We start from the raw sequence: 23,683 nt of genomic DNA, 5'->3' as shown, positions 1-23,683 counted from the left end.
TACTTTTGTACCTGTTTCCTCCAGCATCTTCACAAGGTCCTTTGCTGTTGTTCTGGGATTGATTTGCACTTTTCACACCAAAGTACGTTCATCTATAGGAGACAGAACGCGTCTCCTTCCTGAGCGGTATGACGGCTGCGTGGTCCCATGGTGTTTATACTTGCGTACTATTGTTTGTACAGATGAACGTGGTAGCTTCAGGCGTTTGGAAATTGCTCCCAAGGATGAACCAGACTTGTGGCGGTCTACACTTTTTTTCTGAGGTCTTGACTGATTTCTTTTGATTTTCCCATGATGTCAAGCAAAGAGGCACTGAGTTTGAAGGTAGGCCTTGAAATACATCCACAGGTACACCTCCAATTGACTCAAATTATGTCAATTAGCCTATCAGAAGCTTCTAAAGCCATGACATAATTTTCTGGAATTTTCCAAGCTGTTTAAAGGCACAGTCAACTTAGTGTATGTAAACTTCTGACCCACTGGAATTTTGATACAGTGAAGTATAAGTGAAATAATCTGTCTGTAAACAATTTTTGGAAAACTTACTTGTGTCATGCACAAAGTAGATGTCCTAACAGACTTGCCAAAACTATAGTTTGTCAACAAGAAATTTGTGGAGTGGTTGAAAAACGAGTTTTAATGACTCCAACCTAAGTTAATGTAAACTTCCGACTTCAACTAATAGAATGTTATATATATGGGGGATACAATCTTCCCAGCTCTGCAGATTCTGCTGTGAGGAGGCAGAGTCATTAGATCATTTATTTTGGTATTGTCCATATGTAGCTCGTTTTTGGTCACAGATCCAGAAATGGCTGAAGAATTGCAACATTTGCCTAGAACTAACGCTACAGATAGCAATACTGGGTGATTTGAAAAGCCATAGTCAATCAATCAATAATATAATAATTATTTTTGCAACATTTTTTATTTTTAATTTACAATCTGTAGAAGCTATGAGAATAGAAAGGTTCAATTATTTTGTGAAGCATCACAGCACAGTTGAAAAATATATGGCAAATAGAAATCCGAAATGGATGATGTTGAGAGATTGATGGGAAGGGTTGAATGGAGCTGGAGGGTGGGACTAATAACAAGACAAACAATGTAAAACATACGGGATCTGTAAAATGTATATAGGTTCGGAACTTTTGTGAAATAGCACAGTTACAAATAGAAATCAAACTGGATGGACATCAGAAATAGAGGAAGGACTAAGAACAAACAAGAGAGAACTATTGTAAAGTAGATTGTGTCTGTAAAATGTGTATAAGATGTATAAATTGAAGGTAAAAGCAGAAGTGTTTATTAGTTTACTCCAATTGGGGGATTGGTGGTAGGGTTTGCGGGGAATAATAATAAAGGTATATTCTTTAAAAAAGTATGTATGTCTATATAGGTATGTGAATGTATACATGTGTATATGTATGCATGCGTGAATGGATGTATATATTTACCAAAAAAATATGGGGGATTGGAAATGATGCAGACAATTACATTGGAAGCAACATTCTTTCCACAATATTAAGCTGATCCACCCCTTAAAATTTAAAATAAATAAATAAAACTTCTGACTTCAATTGTACCTAGAGATTTACCATTCAAATAACATTATGTTATATAGTTAGATTGGTAAAAAAGAAGTCAAATGTATTATTTGATTTTAAAATTGATGCATAAATGGCTTTCTCTGAGAAATTTTATAAAATGTTCAAATTTTATGATATTGAATTTTTTCCTTGACCCCCCCAACAAAAAATACACTGCTCAAAAAAATAAAGGGAACACTTAAACAACACAATGTAACTCCAAGTCAATCACACTTATGTGAAATCAAACTGTCCACTTAGGAAGCAACACTGATTGACAATACATTTCACATGCTGTTGTGCAAATGGAATAGACAAAAGGTGGAAATTATAGGCAATTAGCAAGACACCCCCAAAAAAGGAGTGATTCTGCAGGTGGTGACCACAGACCACTTCTCAGTTCCTATGCTTCCTGGCTGATGTTTTGGTCACTTTTGAATGCTGGCGGTGCTCTCACTCTAGTGGTAGCATGAGACGGAGTCTACAACCCACACAAGTGGCTCAGGTAGTGCAGTTCATCCAGGATGGCACATCAATGCGAGCTGTGGCAAAAAGTTTTGCTGTGTCTGTCAGCGTAGTGTGAAGAGCATGGAGGCGCTACCAGGAGACAGGCCAGTACATCAGGAGACGTGGAGGAGGCCGTAGGAGGGCAACAACCCAGCAGCAGGACCGCTACCTCCGCCTTTGTGCAAGGAGGTGCACTGCCAGCGCCCTGCAAAATGACCTCCAGCAGGCCACAAATGTGCATTTGCTGGATGCAAAGTTCAACAGAGTTCAAGTGAAGGTCAAGCAAATCATAGAGAAAAGCAGACTTCATTGCAATCATCTCTGATGGGTGGTCGAATGTTCGTGGGCAAGGAATAATTAACTACATCATCTCCACCCCTCAACCAGTATTCTACAAGAGCACAGACACAAGGGACAACATACACATCGGTCTCTACATTGCAGATGAGCTGAAGGCAGTCAGCAATGACCTTGGACCACAAAAGGTGTTTGCACTGGTGACAGACAATGCTGCGAACATGAAGGCTGCTTGGTCTAAAGTGGAGGAGTCCTACCCTCACATCACACCCATTGGCTTTGTTGCCCATGCATTGAATCTGCTCCTCAAGGACATCATGACACTGAAAACAATGGATACACTCTACAAGAGAGCCAAGGAAAGGGTTAGGTATGTGAAGGGTCAAGTTATAGCAGCACTCTACCTCATCAAGCAAAGTGAGAAGAATAAGAGCACCACATTGAAGCTGCCCAGCAACACCCGTTGGGGTGGTGTTGTCATCATGTTTGACAGTCTCCTGGAGGGGAAGGAGTCTCTCCAAGAAATGGCCATATCACAGTCTGTCGATATGGACAGCCCCATCAAGAGGATTTTCCTGGACGATGTATTTTGGGAGAGTGGTAAGCAGCCTGAAAGTCCTGAAACCTATAGCAGTAGCCATTGCACGGATTGAGGAAGACAATGCCATCCTGTCTGATGTTCAGACTCTGCTTGCAGATGTAAGAGAAGAAATCCGTACTGCCCTGCCCACTTCACTGTTGCTCCAAGCAGAGGAAACTGCAGTTCTGAAATTTGAGGCTTTTAGAGCCTGACAACGAGCCATCCTCAACAAGGTTGTAAAGTGACAGTGAAGATGATGCCTCAAAGTCTAATGTTCAAGAGGTGGACATTGAGGAGGTCCAGGTAGAAGACATGGAAGCCTGAGAGGAAGACAACCAAAGCTTTAGTTTTTGGACTAGCATTTTACGTTTGTTGAAAACGTTTTTGGGAGATGCGATGGATCATTGGGGATCATTCAATATTTCCTTTCTTTTGTTGTTCAGTGAAATCATCCCATGTGAAGAGTCAACTCATTTAATTAAAGTTCAATTCGTAACTAAATAGTTATTTTTTTCTATTGCAAGGATTTAATCATTTTCAATTATGTCTACTTATGATAAGGTAAAAGGTTTATGTTTCTGTCTCCATATGATATGGTAAATATATCCAATGCAAAAAACATCTACATTTAAATGATATTAATATTAATTTGCATATATTCCTGGTAATTCCCATATATTCCTGTTAATTCCCATATATTCCCGTTAATTCCCATTGAAAGTTTCCACCTTTGAATATTCCCCAAAATGTGCTACCCTAGAAATGGTTAAAAAAAATATACATGCGCCTTAATTTCTCAAAAATAGACTTCTTTCATTTGACATGTGCCTATGAACTTCAAGTTGGTGCTCATGGGTCCTTTTACATGGAAATTCCCTGCTCATTTGTAAACAGGGTCACCTTTTGTAAAGCTGGATTGGCTTTTGATCTTATCTGGAAACCCCTATTGCCTTATTAACAAATTTATACAAGGTTCCCTTTCTCCTGCCAGTAAACACACACGCGTGCGCTGTTGACAACAAGACAAAACAACCATCATTTAATGAGAATGAATGATGTAGTGATAGTTAAAGAGAGGGGAAGAGTGACAAAGAAAAGGGGATGCCGTGTTTGGGACGACCAGAGGTAAAATTCCATTATGGCTATAGGAGCTGACATCAAACGAGCTGGCGGCGACATAAAGCCAGATTACCCCAGAAAGGACCAGCAGGCAAAGAACACTCGGTTACAAATTACCTTGTGCCACAGCCAGACACACACACACACACACACACACACACACACACACACACACACACACACACACACACACACACACACACACACACACACACACACACAAACACATTAGATTTCGACACTTCGTTCCGCTCACTTCCTATAAAGCCATGGGTCATCATTATAATATTTACACAAACATCAACAATCCCTTGATTTATTCTGAATGTACATAGACCTTGGTTGTCACCAGACATAAATCAAATCACATTTTATTTGTCACATGCGCTGAATACAACAGGTGTACCTTACAGTAAAATGCTTACTTACAAGCCCTTACCAACAATGCAGTTAAGAAAAATAAGTGTGAAGTAAAAAATAGATAAGTAAAAAATAACAAATAATTAAAGAGCAGTAGTAAAATAACAGGAGCGAGGATATATACAGGGGGTACCGGTACAAAGTCAATGTGTGGGGGCACCGGTTAGTCGAGGTAATTGAGGTAATATGTACATGTAGGTAGAGTTAGTGACTATGTGTAGATAATAAACAGAGTAGCATCAGCGTAAAAGGGGGGGGTGACAATTCAAATTGTGCCCTAGGACCATTTATAAGGACTACCTGGCCTGATGACTCCTTGCTGTCCCCAGTCCACCTGGCCGTGCTGCTGCTCCAGTTTCAACTGTTCTGCCTGCGGCTATGGAACCCTGACCTGTTCACTGGACATGCTACCTGTCCCAGACCTGCTGTTTTCAACTCTCTAGAGACAGCAGGAGCGGTAGAGATACTCTGAATGATCGGCTATGAAAAGCCAACTGACATTTACTCCTGAGGTGCTGACCTGTTGCACCTTCGACAACCACTGTGATTATTATTATTTGATCCTGCTGGTCATCTATGAACATTTGAACATCTTGGCCATGTTCTGTTATAATCTCAACTAGAGGTTGGCCGATTATGATTTTTCAACGCCTATACCGATTATTGGAGGACCAAAAAAAAAGCCGATACCGATTAATCGGTCAATTTATATAATTTATTTGTAATAATGACAATTACAACAATACTGAATGAACACTTATTTTAACTTAATATAATACATCAATAAAATAAATGTTGCCTCAAATAAATAATGAAACATGTTCAATTTGGTTTAAATAATGCAAAAACAAAGTGTTGGAGAAGAAAGTAAAAGTGCAATATGTGTCACGCCCTGACCATAGTTTGCTTTGTATGTTTCTATGTTTTGTTTGGTCAGGGTGTGATCTGAGTGGGCATTCTATGTTGTATGTCTAGTTTGTCTATTTCTATGTGTTTGACCTGATATGGTTCTCAATCAGAGGCAGGTGTTAGTCGTTGTCTCTGATTGGGAACCATATTTAGGTAACCTGTTTTGTATTGTGGGTTGGGGTGGGGTGGTTATTTTCCGTGTCAGCCCCACACGGAACTGTTTCGGTTTGTATTTCACGTATCGTTTATTGTTCCTGTTCATGTGTTCCTGTGTTTTAGTGTTCACTATTTCAGGACTGTTGTGTCTTTGTTTATTTTGTCAGTTTATTGTTTTTGTTCTTTATTGAAAGTATTCAAATAAATATGAATACTCACCACGCTGCGTATTGGTCCGACATTTCTTACTCCTTGTCAGAGGAGGACGAAGACTACCGTTACAATATGTGCCATGTAAGAAAGCTAACGTTTAAGTTCCTTGCTCAGAACATGAGAACATATGAAAGCTGGTGGTTCCTTTTAACATGAGTCTTCAATATTCCCAGGTAAGAAGTTTTAGGTTGTAGTTGTAGTTATAGAATTATAGGACTATTTCTCCCTATACGATGTGTATTTCATATACCTTTGACTATTGGATGTTCTTATAGGCACTTTAGTATTGCCAGTGTAACAGTATAGCTTCCGTCCCTCTCCTCGCCCCTACCTGGGCTCGAACCAGGAACACATCAACAACAGCCACCATCGAAGCAGCTTTACCCATGCAAAGCAAGGGGAACAACTACTCCAAGTCTCAGAGCGAGTGACGTTTGAAACGCTATTAGCGCGCACCCCGCTAACTAGCTAGCCATTTCACATTGGTTACACCAGCCTAATCTCGGGAGTTGATAGGCTTGAAGTCATAAACAGCTCAATGCTTGAAGCATTGCGAAGAGCTGCTGGCAAAACGCACAAAAGTGCTATTTGAATGAATGCTTACGAGCCTGCTGGTGCCTACCATCGCTCAGTCAGACTGCTCTATCAAATCATAGACTTAATTATAACATAATAACACACAGAAATATGAGCCTTAGGTCATTAATATGGTCGAATCCAGAAACTATCATCTCGAAAACAAAACGTTTATTCTTTCAGTGAAATACGGAACCGTTACGTATTTTATCTAAAGTGGCATCCATAAGTCTAAATATTCCTGTTACATTGCACAACCTTCAATGTTATGTCATAATTACGTAAAATTCTGGCAAATTAATTAGCAACGAGCCAGGCGGCCTAACTGTTGCATATACACTGACTCTGCGTGCAATGAACGCAAGAGAAGTGACACAATTTCACCTGGTTAATATTGCCTGCTAACCTGGATTTCATTTAGCTAAATATGCAGGTTTAAAAATATATACTTCTGTGTATTGATTTTAAGAAAGGCATTGATGTTTATGGTTAGGTACACGTTGGAGCAACGACAGTCCTTTTTTGCGAATGCGCACCGCATCGATTATATGCAACGCAGGATACGCTAGATAAACTAGTAATATCATCAACCATGTGTAGTTAACTAATGATTATGATTGATTGTTTTTTATAAGATAAGTTTAATGCTAGCTTGCAACTTACCTTGGCTTCTTACTGCATTCGCGTAACAGGCAGGCTCCTCATGGAGTGCAATGTAAAGCAGGTGGTTAGAGCGTTGGACTAGTTAACTGTAAGGTTGCAAGATTGAATCCCCGAGCTGACAGGGTAAAAATCTGTCGTTCTGTCAGTTAACCCACCGTTCCTAGGCCGTCATTGAAAATAAGAATCTGTTCTTAACTGACTTGCCTAGTTAAATAAAGGTGTAAAAAAATATGTATAAAAAATAATAATACAAATCGGCCAAATCGATGTCCAAAAATACAGATTTCCGATTGTTATGAAAACTTGAAATCGGCCCTAATTAATCGTCCATTCCGATTAATCGGTCGACCTCTAGTCTCCACCCGGCACAGACAGAAGAGGACTGATCCCCCCTCATAGCCTGGTTCCTCTCTAGGTTTCTTCCTAGGTTCCTGCCTTTCTAGGGAGTTTTTCCTAGCCAACGTGCATCTACACCTGCATTGATTGCTGTTTGGGGCAAGCCAGCATATCACTGCTGGCTTGCTTCTGAAGCTAAGCAGGGTTGGTCCTGGTCAGTCCCTGGATGGGAGACCAGATGCTGCTGGACGTGGTGTTGGAGGACCAGTAGGAGGCACTCTTTCCTCTGGTCTAAAAAAAATATCCCAATGCCCCAGGGCAGTGATTGGGGACACTGCCCTGTGTGGGGTGCCGTCTTTTGGATGGGACGTTAAACGGGTGTCCTGACTCTCTGAGGTCATTAAAGATCCCATGGCACTCATCGTAAGAGTAGGGGTATTAACCCCGGTGTCCTGGCTAAATTCCCAATCAGGCCCTCAAACCATCACGGTCACCTAATAATCCTCAGTTTACAATTGGCTCATTCATCCCCCTCCTCTCCCCTGTAACTATTCCCCAGGTCGTTGCTGCAAATGAGAACGTGTTCTCAGTCAACTTACCTGGTAAAATAACGGATAAATAAATAAAAAATAAAAAGGTTGGGTTTCTGTACAGCACTTTGTGACATCAACTGATGTAAGAAGGGCTTTATAAATACATTTGATTGAAATAGTCTGGGTAGCCATTTGATTATCTGTTCAGGGGTCTTATGGCTTGGGGGGGTAGATGTTAAGAAGCCTTTTGGACCTAGACTTGGTGCTCCGGTACCGCTTGCCGTGCGATAGCAGAGAGAACAGTCTCTGACTAGGGTGGCTGGAGTCTGACAATTTTTAGAGCCTTCCTCTGACACCGCCTGGTATACAGTTGAAGTCGGAAGTTTACATAAACTTAGGTTGGAGTCATTAAAACTTGTTTTTCAACCACTCCACAAATTTCTTGTTAAAACCTGTTGAGGCTAGGGGGTGCTGTTGTCACTATTTATGTAAATCGTGTAATTTTTTAAACGGCTTCCTACTAAATTCTTGATCGTACAATATGCATATTATTATTATTATTGGATAGAAAACAGTCTCTAGTTTCTATAGCCGTTGAAATTTTGTCTCTGAGTGGAACAGAACTCATTCTACAGCAATTTCCCTGACATGGAGTCAGATTTCACACATTTTGGCCCCTGATCTGGAGTCAGTTAAAAGGCCACTGTTATTGCTATGAGTATACAGACACTGCTTACGTCTTCCCCTGGATGCCTTTACGTGATGACGATTTGAATGGTATCGATTGCCCAATCACAGCCACTATAAAACAAAAACACGTGTAGGTAGGAACTCTTTTCCAGCTGCGTCAGGCGCGCGGAGGACACCGACCTGCACTTTTTCCAAGCACTAGTGAAGCCAGTTATATTTCTCCGGTCATGTTTCTACTCGTTATAGGAGTTAAAAACATCATAAGGTAGTTAATTTAAACCGTTTTATAGCAATTTATTTCCGTTTAGTGCGATTTTGGGACATTTATTTCTGAGACACTGTGAATCTCTGGGCACGGTTACAATTCATGCCGAACGCAATGGGCATTTATACATGGCAAGAGGACAGCTTTCGACCAAAACACGATTAGACCCAAGAAAGGATTCTTTGCCCAAGATTCTGATGGAAGAACAGCTCAAAGTAGGAACAATTTATTATGATAAATCGTGTTTCTGTCGAGAAATGTTAATCGCTTAGGACGCCATCTTGTTTGACGTAGCTTCGCTTGGCGCAAACTGTATTGAAAAGTAAGGATAATTTTAAAAATGTAAATCAGCGATTGTATTAAGAATTAAATTGTCTATCAATCGCTGTCCACCCTATATTTTTTAGTCACGTTTATGAGTATTTATGTATACGACTAGATCACTGTCTAATATGGCGCACGACATTGTCTGACCAGCTGGGCAACTTTTGTCATTGTCTAACCATGATTTTGGTGGCTAAATATGCACATTTTCGAACAAACTGTATATGTATGTTGTAATGTGATGTTACAGGAGTGTCATCTGAAGAATTCTGAGAAGGTTAGTGAAAAAATTAATATATTTTGGCGATGTTTACGTTATCACTCTCTTTGGCTAGAATCAATGCTCTGGTAACGTTTGCATATGTGGTATGCTAATATAACGATTTATTGTGTTTTCGCTGTAAGACACTTAGAAAATCTGAAATATTGTCTGTATTCACAGGATCTGTGTCTTTCGATTAGTGTATGCTGTGTATTTTTACGAAATGTTTGATGATTAGTAATTGGGTAAACACGTTGCTCTATATATTTATTCTAGTCCATTTGTGACGGTGGGTGCAATTGTAAACTATGACATCTACCTGAAATATGCACATTTTTCTAACAAAACCTATCCTATACCATAAATATGTTATCAGACTGTCATCTGATGAGTTTTTTTCTTGGTTAGTGGCTATCAATATCTTAGTTTAGCCGAATTGGTGATAGCTACTGGTGTTGGTGGACAAATAAAAGATGGTGTCTTATGCTAATGAGTTTAGCTAATAGATTTATATCTTTACATATTGTGTCTTCCCTGTAAAACATTTTAAAAATCGGACATGTTGGCTGGATTCACACGATCTGTGTCTTTCATTAGCTATATTGGACTTTAATGTGTGAAAGTTAAATATTTAAAAAAATTATTTTTTTTGAATTTCGCGGCTCTGCCTTTTCAGTGGAATGTGGGGGGGTCCTAGAGTCCTAGACAGGTTAACAAACTATAGTTTTGGCAAGTCGGTTAGGACATCTACTTTGTGCATGACACAATTAATTTTTACAACAATTGTTTATACATATTATTTCACTTACACTTCACTGTATCACAATTCCAGTGGGTCAGAAGTTTACATAGACTGTGGCTTTAAACAGTTTGAAAAATTCCGGAAAATGATGTCATGGCTTTAAAAGCTTCTGATAGGCTAATTGATATAATTTGAGTCAATTGGAGGTGTACCTGTGGATGTATTTCAAGGCCTACCTTCAAACTCAGTGCCTCTTTGCTTGACATCATGGTGAAATCTAAATAAATCAGCCAAGACCTCAGAAAAGAAATGTAGACCTCCACAAGTCTGGTTCATCCTTGGGAGCAATTTCCAAACGCCTGAAGGTACCACGTTCATCTGTACAAACAATAGTACGCAAGTATAAACACCATGGGACCACGCAGCCGTCATACCGCTCAGGAAGGAGATGCGTTCTGTCTCCTATAGATGAACGTACTTTGGTGCGAAAAGTGCAAATCAATCCCAGAACAACAGCAAAGGACCTTCTGAAGATGCTGGAGGAAACAGGTACAAAAGTATCTATATCCACAGTAAAACGAGTCGTATATCGACATAACCTGAAAGGCCGCTCAGCAAGGATGAAGCCACTGCTCCAAAACCGCCATAAAAAAAGCCAGACTACAGTTTGCAACTGCACATGGGGACAAAGATCAAACTTTTTGGAGAAATGTCCTCTGGTCTGATGAAACAAAAAATAGAACTGTTTGGCCATAATGACCATTGTTTTGTTTGGAGTAAAAAGGGTGAGGATTGCAAGTGGAAGAACACCATCCCAACCGTGAAGCACAGGGGTGAAAGCATCATGTTGTGGGGGTGCATTGCTGCAAGAGGGACTGGTGCACTTCACAAAATAGATGGCATTATGAGGACGCAAAATTATGTGGATATATTGAAGCAACATCTCAAGACATCAGTCAGGAAATTAAAGCTTGGCTGCAAATGGGTCTTCCAAATGGACAATGACCTCAAGCAAATTCCAAAGTTGTGGCAAATGGCTTAAGGACAACAAAGTCAAGGTTTAGGAGTGGCCATTACAAAGCCCTGACCTCAACCCTACAGAAAATTTGTGGGCAGAACTGAAAAAGCGTGTGCGAGCAAGGAGGCCTACAAACCTGACAAGCTCTGTCAGGAGGAATGGGCCAACATTCACCCAACTTATTGTGGGAAGCTTGTGGAAGGCTACCCGAAATGTTTGACCCAAGTTAAACAATGTAAAGGCATTGCTACCAAATACTAATTGAGTGTATGTAAACTTCTGATCCACTGGGAATGTGATGAAAGAAATAAAAGATGAACTAAATCATTCTCTCTACTATTATTCTGACATTTCACATTCTTACAATAAAGTGGTGATCCTAATTGACCTAAGACAGGGAATTTTTACTAGGATTAAATGTCAGGAATTGTGAAAAACTGAGTTTAAATGTATTTGACTAAGGTGTATGTAAACTTCCGACTTCAACTGTAGAGGTCCTGGATGGCAGGAAGCTTGGCCCCAGTGTTGTACTGGGCCGTACGCACTACCCTCTGTAGTGCCTTGCGGTCGTAGGCCGAGCAATTGCCATACCAGGCAGTGATGCAACCAGTCAAGATGCTCTTCAACCAGTCAAGATGCAACCAGTCAAGATGCTCACTTTTTGAGGATCTGAGGCCCCATACCAAATATTTTCAGTCTCCTGAGGGGGAATAGGCTTTGTGGTGCCCTCTTCACGATTGTCTTGGTGTGTTTGGACCATGATAGTTTGTTGGTGACGTGGACACCAAGGAACTTGAAGCTCTCAACCTGCTCCATTACAGCCCCTTCGATGAGAATGGGGCGTGCTCGGTACTCCTTTTCCTGTAGTCCACAATCATCTCTTTTGTCTTGATCACGTTGAGGGAGAGGTTATTATCATGGCACCACACGGACAGGTCTGTTGCCTCCTTCTTATAGGCTCAGGGGACTGCACACACACCCCTGAGGGGCCCCAGTTTTGAGGATCAGCGTGGCAGATGTGTTGTTACCTACCCTTACCACCTGGGGGAGGCCCATCAGGAAGTCCAGGATCCAGTTGCAGAGGGAGGGGTTTAGTCCCAGGGTCCTTAGCTTAGTGATGAGCTTTGAGGGCACTATGGTGTTGAGCGCTGAGCTGTAGTCAATAGAATTCTCACATAGGTGTTCCTTTTGTCCAGGTGGGAAAGGGCAGTGTGGAGTGCAATAGAGATTGCATCATCTGTGGATCTGTTGGGGCGGAATGCAAATTGGAGTGGGCCTAGGGTTTCTGGGATAATGGTGTTGATGTGAGCCATGACCAGTCTTTCAAAGCACTTCATGGCTACAGAAGTGAGTGCTACGGGTCGGTAGTGATTTAGGTAGGTTATCTTAGTGTTCCTGGGCACAGGGACTATGGTGGTCTGCTTGAAGCATGTTGGTATTACAGACTCAGTCAGGGAGAGGTTGAAAATGTCAGAGAAGACACTTGCCAGTTGATCAGCGCATGCTCGGGGGTACACGTCGTGGTAATGCGTCTGGCCCTGCGGCCTTGTGAATGTTTACCTGTTTAAAGGTCTTACTTACATCAGCTACGGAGAGCGTGATCACACAGTCGTCCAGAACAGCTGATACTCTCATGTATGCTTCAGTGTTGCTTGCCTCGAAGCGAGCATAGAAGTTATTTCATTGAATTAATGGAATTCAAGTCATGTACAAATCACAATGACCTCTCTCCCGCCTCCTCCACATCTGCAGCCATGCAAAGTTCCAAAGTGGCCTGTCAGTTTGTGATAGCTATGACAGTTATACGACAGCTATACGACAGCTCTATTGCTCAGCGCTAAAGATCAAACATCAGTCAGTGTGGCCCAGGGTTGTCCTGTGGCTCAGTCCTGCCTTATCCATCAGCTCTAAGAGCTCTTATCTGACAAACTGAACAATTTCCTCTACACGCACACAAAAAAAGACACCTCATCACAAGCTATGAGCCATAAGGCTCTAAGCCTCTATCAGGGTTGTGTGACGATTCATTACCTGAACGAACACACACACACACACACACACACACACACACACACACACCACACACACACACACACAGGAGTATACTCGCTCACCAACCCACACACACACTCCCAACCATGGCCCATTAGCCAGGTCGAGCCATGAGCCCCACAATAACAACAAGCCATTAAACCCAGCCAGAGAGAACAGGCCCTGACAATCTGCTGTCTGTAAACGAGGGACACAGAGGAAGGGAGCGAGGGAGGAGAGAAATAAAGAACAGGAAAATAAATGAATTAAGACTCCTGGGAACGAGGGGGCGTTGCAGGGGTAATGACACGAGCAGAATGTAACAGCGATCCAAAATGTAAAAAATCACAGGCCTCAGAACACTAGCGCTGTGGCCTACTTCGGAATAGCGAACTTCCGAAGAATACAGTGGGAAAACAGACAGCGGGGGGGGGGGGGGGGGGGGGGGGTCGGAGAGGGACAACAGACGTTTAGGGATGTCCAAGGACATTGCGTCTCCTGCGGGCTAAACCCACTAATGCCCCATTTGTCCTGTTCATCCCGAACGCCGGAGCGCTTGGACTTCCACTTATTGTTTATGGATAGGCCCTGAGCTGGAGCTAGCCAATAGTCACATTAAAAGATGCAGGTCAAAGTGGGCCAAAGAATCATAAAAACTGCTGTGAAAGTGACAGTGTGAGAGCAAGACAGAGAGAGAAGAGTGTGTGTGTGTGTGTGTGTGTGTGTGTGTGTGTGTGTGTGTGTGTGCACGTGCATTTGTATGACTGAGAGGAGACAGGAAGATTGAGAGTGGACTGTGTGAGAAGCCACAAGAGGATAGAGAGGGATGGTACCTGGAATTCAAAGAGACAAGGTGATAGAGGGGGGGTGAGGCAGAAAACAAGTGTGGCAGAATGCCATGCACTAAATGGAGGGGCAGACAGCTGAGGGCCAACCTTTGCTGTTTATCACCATTTTCTTCTGTCGGTGATGGTCCCACTTTAAATGAACCAAAACGTATAGAGAACACACATATAGTCTTCATAAGCATTCCTTTATTGAATCTATATCATAGCTGCTTCACAATAATTTATAAGCAAAGTCACTACATAAAGGGTGACATACAAAGCCCAATGTACAGTACCAGTCAAAAGTTGACATACCTACTCATTACAGTATTTTTCTTTATTTGTACTATTTTCTACATTGTAGAATAATAGTGAAGACATCAAAACTATGAAATAATACACATGGAATCATGTCATAACCAAAAAGGTGTTAAACAAATCAAAATATATTTTAGATTTGAGATTCTTCAAAGTAGCCACCCTTTGCCTTGATGACAGCTTTGCACACTCTTGCCATTCCCTCAACCAGCTTCATGAGGTAGTCACCTGGAATGCATTTCAATTAACAAGTGTGCCTTGTTAAAAGTTAATTTGTGGAATTTCTTTCCTTCTTAATGCGTTTGAGCCAATCAGTTGTGTTGTGACAAGGTAGGGGTGGTATACAGAAGATAGCCCTATTTGGTAAAATTCCAAGTCCATATTATAGCAAGAACAGCCTAAATAAGCAAAGATAAACGACAGTCCATCATTAAGACAAAGGTCACATCTCAACATCAACTGTTCAGAGGAGACTGCGTGAATCAGACCTTCATGGTCAAATTGCTGCAAAGAAACCACTACTAAAGGACACCAATAAGAATAAGAGACTTGCTTGGGCCAAGAAACATGAGCAATGGGCATTTGACTGGTGGAAATCTGTACTTTGGTCTGATGAGACCAAATTTCAGATTTTTTTGTCCCAAACGACGTGTCTTTGTGAGACGCAGAGTAGATGAACAGATGATCTCTGCATTTATGGTTCCCACGTGAAGTATGGAGAAGGAGGTGTGATTGTGTGGGGGTGCTTTGCTCGTGACACTGTCAGTGATTTATTTAGAATTCATGGCACACTTAACCAGCATGGCTACCACATTATTCTGCAGGGATACGCCATCCCATCTGGTTTGCCCTTAGTGGGACTATTATTTGTTTTTCAACAGGACAATGACCTAACACACCTCCAGGCTGTGTAAGGGCTATTTGACCAAGAAGAAGAGTGTTGCATCAGATGACCTCCACAATCACCCAACCTCAATCCAATTGAGATGGTTTGGGATGAGTTGGACCGCGGAGTGAAAAAAAAAGCAGCCAACAAGTGCTCAGCATATGTGGGAACTCCTTCAAAACTGTTGGAAAAGCATTCCTCAAGAAGCTGGGTGAGAGAATGCCAAGAGTGTGCAAAGCTGTTAGCTAGGCGAAGGGTGGCTACTTTGAAGAATCAAAAATATATTTTGATTTGTTTAACACTGTTGGTTACTACATGATTCCATATGCGCTATTTCATACTTCTGATGTCTTCACTATTATTCTACAATGTAGAAAATAGTAAAAATAAAGAAAAACCCTTGAATGAGTAGATGTGTCCAAACTTTTGACTTGTACTGTAAGTGGGACAGCTGGTATGTTTCTTATAGCTGTTTGTTGTGGTGTGGTGGTGTGGAACTAGGCTTTCTGATATAGCTACAGTAGTCTCTTTCAGTTCTACCCCACATACGATGCCCACACAACCACAGCCGCTGCCAATGTGGCACAAAGGAACATTGTCACGGTGTAGCTAAAGACCAGGGGAATAGAGAGAGGAAGTCAGTGAGAAAAAAGAGAGAGAGAGACAGAGAGACTGGAAAATGAATCGGTTCAGTGACTCCTCAGAGATTGGAGCTCACAGAGAGCCTGTTGGAGACCCCGCACGGGTGACAGAGTGCCCAGCGCTGAATCAGAGGGCAACTCATTGTGTAATCTCCCTCACATTCACACACACACAAACACAGCTTAACAGCGAGGTCTCAGTAAAAATGAACTTTAAATAGAAGAAAAACAGGCCCAACTGTTCTTTTCAGTTGCACACTTCAATGGGCCTTTACATTTAAAACAGCCTTTCTTAAAGTATGGGTTTGGGTCGCGCACCTGTTAATGGTGTGTCGAGATGTGTCAGAGTAAATGTATAATTATTTAATGAATTGATTTGGCTAAGTGCAACTGCGTTCTCTGTTCAGTGCGCTCTCTGTTCAGTTTGGCAGCTGCACGAGTGGGAGAGGGAGATGCCCGTGTGCTTCGCGGTTTACCAGATTTTTTTAATGGAGTTATCTTGAAGATCACTCCGCGACACACGCTGCAGCGCTGTCGTTCAACAGCAGATGATGCGCTGTCAGCCACTGACTTGTCATTCCCACTCGCCAAATGGACTCATGCTAGCAACAAGTCCTGACTGAGCTCAATCGTCATGAAAAGCCAATACACCAATGAGTTTCTCTCTTTCATATAAACTTTGAGAATTAACGAGGAGCTCCCTCAATGTGCTTTGTGCGGGGAAGTGCTTAGTAATGAGTCAATCAAAACAAATCAAAACAAACAAATAACATATAACGACATGTCCTGACCAAACATCCACAGCATGACGGTATACACAGGGAATTCTTTCAGAACAGGGCAGAAGGCTTCAAGAAACAGTGCTTCGACAGTGGAAAAGTTATTCAGCTAGCAAGGCATTGTTGTCATTTTATAACAGGTGATGATAAGCAGAAATAAGGGAGTACTATCTCATAGTAGTAGATGTGAGTTTCTCTTTAAAACAATCCCCTGGCCTTGTACACAGCTAATAGCTAACGTTAGCCAAAGCAAGCAAACTACTGAGAGTGCAACCCTAGTAACAGTACAGATGAAGATGAAAAATGATCAGGCCTACTGTACATCTTACTGTAGAAATTATTGTTGAAAACAAGTCTATTTTGGAACCGTTGCTATTAAAATACAAGTCATCATTTTTATTCTGAACTGGAATAACTGATTAAAGCAAGATGCTTTTTGAGGCAAAAACACACACAGTTCTGGGTTGCTCATCTACAGCAGGAAGCTGTCTCCTGCCTGACTGAGAAAGCAGTAGATGTTCTGATCCAGTTTGGCACCACATACCTATGTCAGTCAGGGTTCTCAACTCTGGATTACTTAAAAAACAAGTACAGAAACAGTGTCAATGCTGAGCATGACCTTAGTGTTGTACTGTCAAAAACTGAGCCCAGAATAGACCTGCTTGTTGAAAACCTCAACCAGCCACACACCTCTCATTAGGACTGTGTGTGTGTGTGTGTTTTCTGGTCTACATCCGTGTGATTGTTTTTTTAAAATATGTTTTTAATTTAAATTGAACCTTTATTTAACTAGGCAAGTCAGTTAAGAACAAATCATTATTTACAATGACGGCCTACCCCGGCCAAACCTGGACAACGCTGGGATAATTGTGCGCCGCCCTATGGGACTCCCAGCCACGGCCAGATGTGATGCAGCCTGGATCAATCAGTTTATTCCAGTTCAGAATAAAAAATTATGACTTGTATTTTAACAGCAACACCTCCAACCTAGACTTTCTTTCAACAATTTCTACAGTGAGATGTACAGTAGGCCTGATCATTTTTCATCTCCATCCATACTGTTACTTAAGGTTGCACTATCAAAAAGCCTGCGTGTCTGTTCTGTTATGCATCTGTGTGATATGATCAATCAGTTTGTTCCAGTTCAGAATGAAAATTATTTCATGTATTTTAACTGCAACAGTTCCAACCTAGACAGATATGTAAGAGTGTTTAATGGGGGGAAATTAACATGAATAGCTATTTATATGGCTATTTCATTTCATTGTTATTTGTTTTTGTCGATATTGCATTTGTTTTAGGCATAAGGGCAATGAAATGTACCAATATTTACGTATAGTTGCATATGTTCCTAAGCTTGGGTCCCAGAAAAACACAGAATTTCTCATTTGGGTTCCAGGCTGAAAAAGATGAAGAACCCCTGATTTAAAATATCTGCGCTAATGTGTAGCCCACTACACATTAGCGAGATACTATAAAGTTAAGCGGAGATACTTTAACCTTAAAAGCGAAAACAGGGGTACATTTTTATCCCAAGGGGTCAAAAATGTCAATTTCGAAACCATTTTTATCCTTCTGAAATATTAGGACTGTCATGCAACTAGTTACAGACAACAACAACAAAACATTTTTTACCGTGATTTCTGTGTTAATATGGAGGAATAAAATATATATATATTTTGAATACTAGTGGTGCATGGCTAAACTGAAAATCTGGTCTCAATAGTAAACTGTGATAAAAAGCACCACATTTGGCACAGAGGTTGATATGGACCCCAGATGTGGCCCCTGTCGGGCGTGACAGCCACTATACAAATGTAAATTCATATTTGTGACTCGTTTCAGGAAACTGGGCATATGTCACGCGTCACTACTTCACAGGAAAGCCATTTGAACATAAACATTTTTTTTTGTAAAATGCATTTTTGGGCAGCAATACCTTCTGGAACATGTGAATTTTAATGTTATTTAATAACAAACTTGTATGCCATCTGTAAATATGAATGAAATTGTTAAATTATGAGCCTAGTTGGTTTAGCTATAGAAAAAGTCAGCAACCTTCCTGCTAGCCATGATTGGCTGAGATAATGAATAGGCTGGACATGCAGAGAGATGAGTTCGGATTGGTCTGCTATGTAGCACGCTTCTCTCTATTTGAGCTGGTCAGTATGTGTAAGTAATCCTTTCTAACGCTGCTTTAAAAAAAAAATGATATCACATAGTAGAACTGCATAAATGTTGCTCTCCACTTTCTGGAGGACCAAGTTTTGAAATCCGTGGATTTAGAGTATGATAGCTAAGGGAAGGGAGAAAACACATGTCTCCAGATTACATCTTCAAACTAAGGGAAACCATGGCATCCGTGACAGAGAGGGAGAAGCAGCCATCCATCTATACAGGTAAGATAGTCTAGCTAGCTAAATTTTCAGATATTACATGTTTCTAATTTGGTCAGAAAGTTGTTTTCATTTCAAGTTAAAGTGTACTGTTAGCTAGCTAGCTAACGTTAGCTGGCTGGCTCACTAGCTAACACTACGTGTATGATCTGTGTAGTAAAAATGTTTGTATCTCAGAGCCATTTGCTTTGCTAGTTATAGACTAATGTTAGCTAGCTAATATTGAATCTGGTTGGTTATTCATGCAGGCTAGTAACATCATAACTTGGGATTATGATTTATTGTTTAGCTAGCTAGCTACATGTCTTAACAAAAGACTCCACTATGCAAGTAACCATTTCAATAGAATGTTAATTATGTCACTGCAGCAACTGTTGATAGATGTAGCTGGTAAATTCGGCTATCTACTCAGATTTCAGAGCACTCTCGTCTGAGTGTGCCAGAGCGCAGAATAATTAATTTATGAACGCTCAACACCTGTTGAATATGGTCGGTGTCAGTAAACGTTGGGGAAAAAGCATAATTAAATTGTTACCAGCAGCACTGTTGCAGTCACCAACGCTCTGGATAACATAAAAGCAGGCTAACCAGCTCTGCTAGGGCAAGTAAAATGGTCAGAGTGAGCTGTTCTCTCATTTATTTCTGGAAGTAGCTAGCAAGCTAGCCAACGTTAGCTTGGGTGCATGACTGCTGTTAGGACAGATCGCTCGGAACAACCCTTCTCCTCTGCCTCACATACGAATCCTTAAAGAGATGGGTGGGGCTAAAGCTTAAGAGGGTGTGAACGATGCTGAATGGGTGTAGACAAAGAAGAGCTCTCCAGTAGGTGTACCGAAACATTCAAAGGCCATTTTGTCAAAAGTGAGGTTACAAGTTTATCAACTTTCAAAGCAGAATTACTTTCCCATTGTTCCTCAACTGTAGTGTATGATATACCATTTTCTAGCTCTGAGTCTCTACTTTTATCCAATGTAAAAAACACCATTTCACATTTTGCTACAAAAGACCGAATCGAGCCGGTCGGTCACATTTAGCTTCCAGTCGATGTCTTCATACCAAGTCAAGAGTCTCATCTTTCAAATGCAATTGGAACTGAGTTGCAGGGCTTCCGTTAGCCGGTAATAGCAGGCTTTTGACAGAACATTTTCTTTAAGCCGATAAATAAGAATGGCGCGGGCCAATTGTCGAGGAAAATAAAACCCATTGCAAAATAATGCTCTTCAGCCTATTCATTGACGGAAAAACCAGATGATGTAAATATAATTGACCGGTCATGCTTGTTGGTCTATACACTCATTTGCATAATTACTGGAATTTAATTGGTGCGTGTGTATTTTCATTAATCGTTATGTTTATCACACGAACACAGCATACAAACACAGAACCTATAAGCCCAAAATTAGCCAGATAGAGCTACAGCTTCTCAAATAGCCCATTGTGAAACGTGCATCTAAAAGCCCATAACAATTATAAATGCGATAGGGTGTTAAAAACAGTTTTGATCGCCAGTTGGCCACGTTTAAAAATAGCTCTTTTTATTTCTCAACTGGTAATTGAAGCACGCTTCCCATTCAACATTCAAGTGCATATAGGCAATGGTAGTTAGGCTTCAGCACGTCACACCACTTTGTAATGAGCTGGAGGCCGTATGCATTTTGAAAACATCATTATTTTAAACCTGAACATTTCACTTCATATTATGATGCATGTCTTACCAAGTCAAATCCAACCACAGAAACGTGGAGGCAAAGTTCCATATGCCATTGAAACCAGTAGCCTATTTCTCTCATTGGTTTTCAAATCAACTTTGTTTGATTGTCCTGTAGCCAAAGCTACAATCCTAGTCATATTAGCAACCCATGCTAGTTGGTGCATCTTTAGATCTCCTCTATTTCAACATTTCTAATGGATATTTTCATCTCTATCACATGAAACTGCCAGCATGTGTGCTTTTGTCAACAGTGTTTGCCCCCAATTGCATTATGGAACGAAAACATTTGTGCTCAGCCTACTGCCTTGTGCGCATTGCTGCGCTTATAATGTGAATAAATAATAGTTTATCAATATTTTAAGCTAAAAGTTCTTATCTGTTTCAGCCTTATTGCTTTTTTAAAAACATTTTTTTGATGTAGCCTAGGCCTACTGGTTGTATGACTTTGGGATCTATCATTCCCAGAGTCTGTTTAGAATAGGCTATTTCTTTCTGCACAGAACGACAAGATGATCAATAGAATAGGTCAACTTTACTATGGGGGATATTAGATTGACAGGCTAATGATTTTGCTGTTAGTTACTGGTCTTGTTGGCTGAGGAAAAGTAAATGGGTCAGTTGTTCTAACTTCTTCAAAGTGCGCATTGGAATTCGGTAAGAAGGACGCATGTGTCGCATCCTCAAGTTGCATGTTAAGATGAATAACCATATATATATATATATATATATATTTAAATGAATAACCATAATTTAAATGTGATTTCTGTCATTCTGAGCACAATGAGTGGACGCCCTAATCAGGTTTCGCAACCACTGCATATGCGTCCCTAACAACTCTCAATTGTCAATTAATTGACGAGTTGATACCCCATTGCATTCCAAAGTTGGAGCTAAAAGTCTGATGGCACCAGCGCCTAAATATCGGTATGTCAGATTAGTTTAATTTCTCAGCCTTTGAGTATCACAGAAACACAAAAAGTTGACTATAAAAGTGCGAACATTTTCAAATAAATGCTTATTTTGGGGGAATTTAAACCATTTACCTGTGTTACAAAAGCTTAATAAAACAAAGTGTTACTGCTTGACTGACTGTCTGTTTACAATCATTATCATTTTGAGGTAAAAAATGACCCGTCAGTGCTTTCATGCTAAATATATGTTAGCGCTGTTATAGTTCAATTTCACGGGAAACATCATCAGTTTACAATTGGCTCATTCATCCCCCTCCTCTCCCCTGTAACTATTCCCCAGGTCGTTGCTGCAAATGAGAACGTGTTCTCAGTCAACTTACCTGGTAAAATAACGGTAAAATAAATAAATAAAATCAAGCATGGCTGACAACCACTTGTGCCCTCGATCCACTTCACTCATTCAATCCGGGGGCCATATAATAGGCCTAGGTGGACCACAGTGCGTATGGGGGTTGTTGGTTTCCATACCAATCAGCAGCAAAGGACGCATTTGATTTCTATTCAAAGCAGTGCACCCAGACAAAGCACTCCACTGGTTATATAGCTTAAACCAAGTGGGGAAAGGGCTCAGATATGTGCGGCATCCATTAAAAAACATTTCGCCTCAGGTGTGCTGGTGCGGACCACCCGTTGAGCCCCTATCAGAGGAGAACGTGTCAAATAACCTCTTCGAAACTATATCGACACTCACTTCCCTAGAACAGGTCATCATAAATTAATATATTCATATTCCACGTGTTAATCTCCTTGCATTATGCCTCTCCATCCACCACCACCACCACCACGAAACAATAAAGGTACCCATTGTTGGGTCGAACATGTCGATGCAACACACGCACACAATCGCACTAGGCACATAGCTGCACTGACTACTGTATTGTTTGTTTGAAGATGAGAACAACAGTTACTCGTGCACGGAATAGATCGCTTCTACGTATACTATGTACCTAGTGTAGCCTATGCATTAAGCGTTGACGATGGAGAGAGAGAGAGAGAATTGTTCTGGCCAAATCCAGATGTGTTTTCAAAATAGTGCCTGACAAGAACCGTCTTTACTGTATGTACATGCAGTTTTTAAATACCCTTTCTTTGACCAACTGTCAGAGTGAAATAATAAACCTGTCATAAGCATGTCGTGACCTCTCATTTTACCAAACTTAGTCTACCCAGGCCAGGCGTTAGGTGAGGAACGCTCAACTCCTTAAAGATAACAGGGCAGAACGCTTCTCAGCTACCCTATGTGCGAGCCCAAGACTTTGAACCCGTTCTAGACGTTAAAACAGGCAACGACGGACAACACACACCGCTGTCGCTTTGTAACGAAGTGAAGTTGAAGTGGCAACAAGTTAACTTACCAAAGTTTGTTCATACTGTAGCGCCCGCTGATCGTCCCCGGCCATGGCTGCGCTGTGAGGTTCGCGCTACAGGCAGAAGTGCCAAAGAGACCGGGTGAGGAATTATTTTGAGGTTGCAGTGAGACACAAACGCTCTCGCTTGTTTTCGAGTGATTAGAATACACTATGAGTCTAATTAATGTGGCATGGAGCTGATGACGTTCATGATATGAACTCAAAAGTGCTGCATGCCAGAGTTCCTTCATTTTATATCCCCAAATCTCTTCCAGGATCCACACAGAGGCGGGACTTGTGTGGCTTGGAGTTGTACGACACGCCCCTCTAGCGCGTTCAAATGGTACAGTCTGTCCTCTGAAGTTTTATGAACAGTGAAAGTTCAAGGTTCCGCTTAAATTTAGCAAAATCTTGCACCTTGACATTTTATCATTAAAATATAACGTTCGAAGATACGTTGTTGTTCTGTTCTGCTACGCTATTCTGAATTGTTTAGATACTGGTGTGTCTGTTTTGAAAGCTGTTTTATTTTCCAGGTATCGTGAATGTCAATTCAGTGGAGTCATACATGGAGT

The 23,683-nt window shown here is 41.1% G+C and overlaps 1 protein-coding gene across 7 annotated transcripts in view; it reads right to left on the bottom strand.

The window, feature by feature from the left end:
• The window catches only part of LOC129866085 (chloride channel protein 2-like), a 249,482-nt gene that overhangs the window by 177,315 nt on the left and 48,484 nt on the right, over positions 1 to 23,683 (bottom strand). For 3 of the 7 annotated variants that reach the window (XM_055939256.1, XM_055939251.1, XM_055939253.1), the window contains exon 1: positions 23,115 to 23,383. The exons of 1 other annotated variant lie outside the window; for it this stretch is intronic. In XM_055939256.1, the coding sequence (XP_055795231.1) occupies positions 23,115 to 23,159 (45 nt within the window). In that variant the 5' untranslated portion in view covers positions 23,160 to 23,383. Of the gene's footprint in view, positions 1 to 23,114; positions 23,385 to 23,683 lie in introns of those variants that run through there. 3 more of the 7 variants (XM_055939257.1, XM_055939255.1, XM_055939250.1) reach the window with 2 other exon arrangements.

This window comes from Salvelinus fontinalis, chromosome 11 (assembly GCF_029448725.1).
Source record: "Salvelinus fontinalis isolate EN_2023a chromosome 11, ASM2944872v1, whole genome shotgun sequence".
Lineage (NCBI taxonomy): Eukaryota > Metazoa > Chordata > Actinopteri > Salmoniformes > Salmonidae > Salvelinus > Salvelinus fontinalis.
The sequence above is the reverse complement of the archived record's forward strand: the minus strand, read 5'-3'. Positions and strand labels throughout refer to the sequence as shown.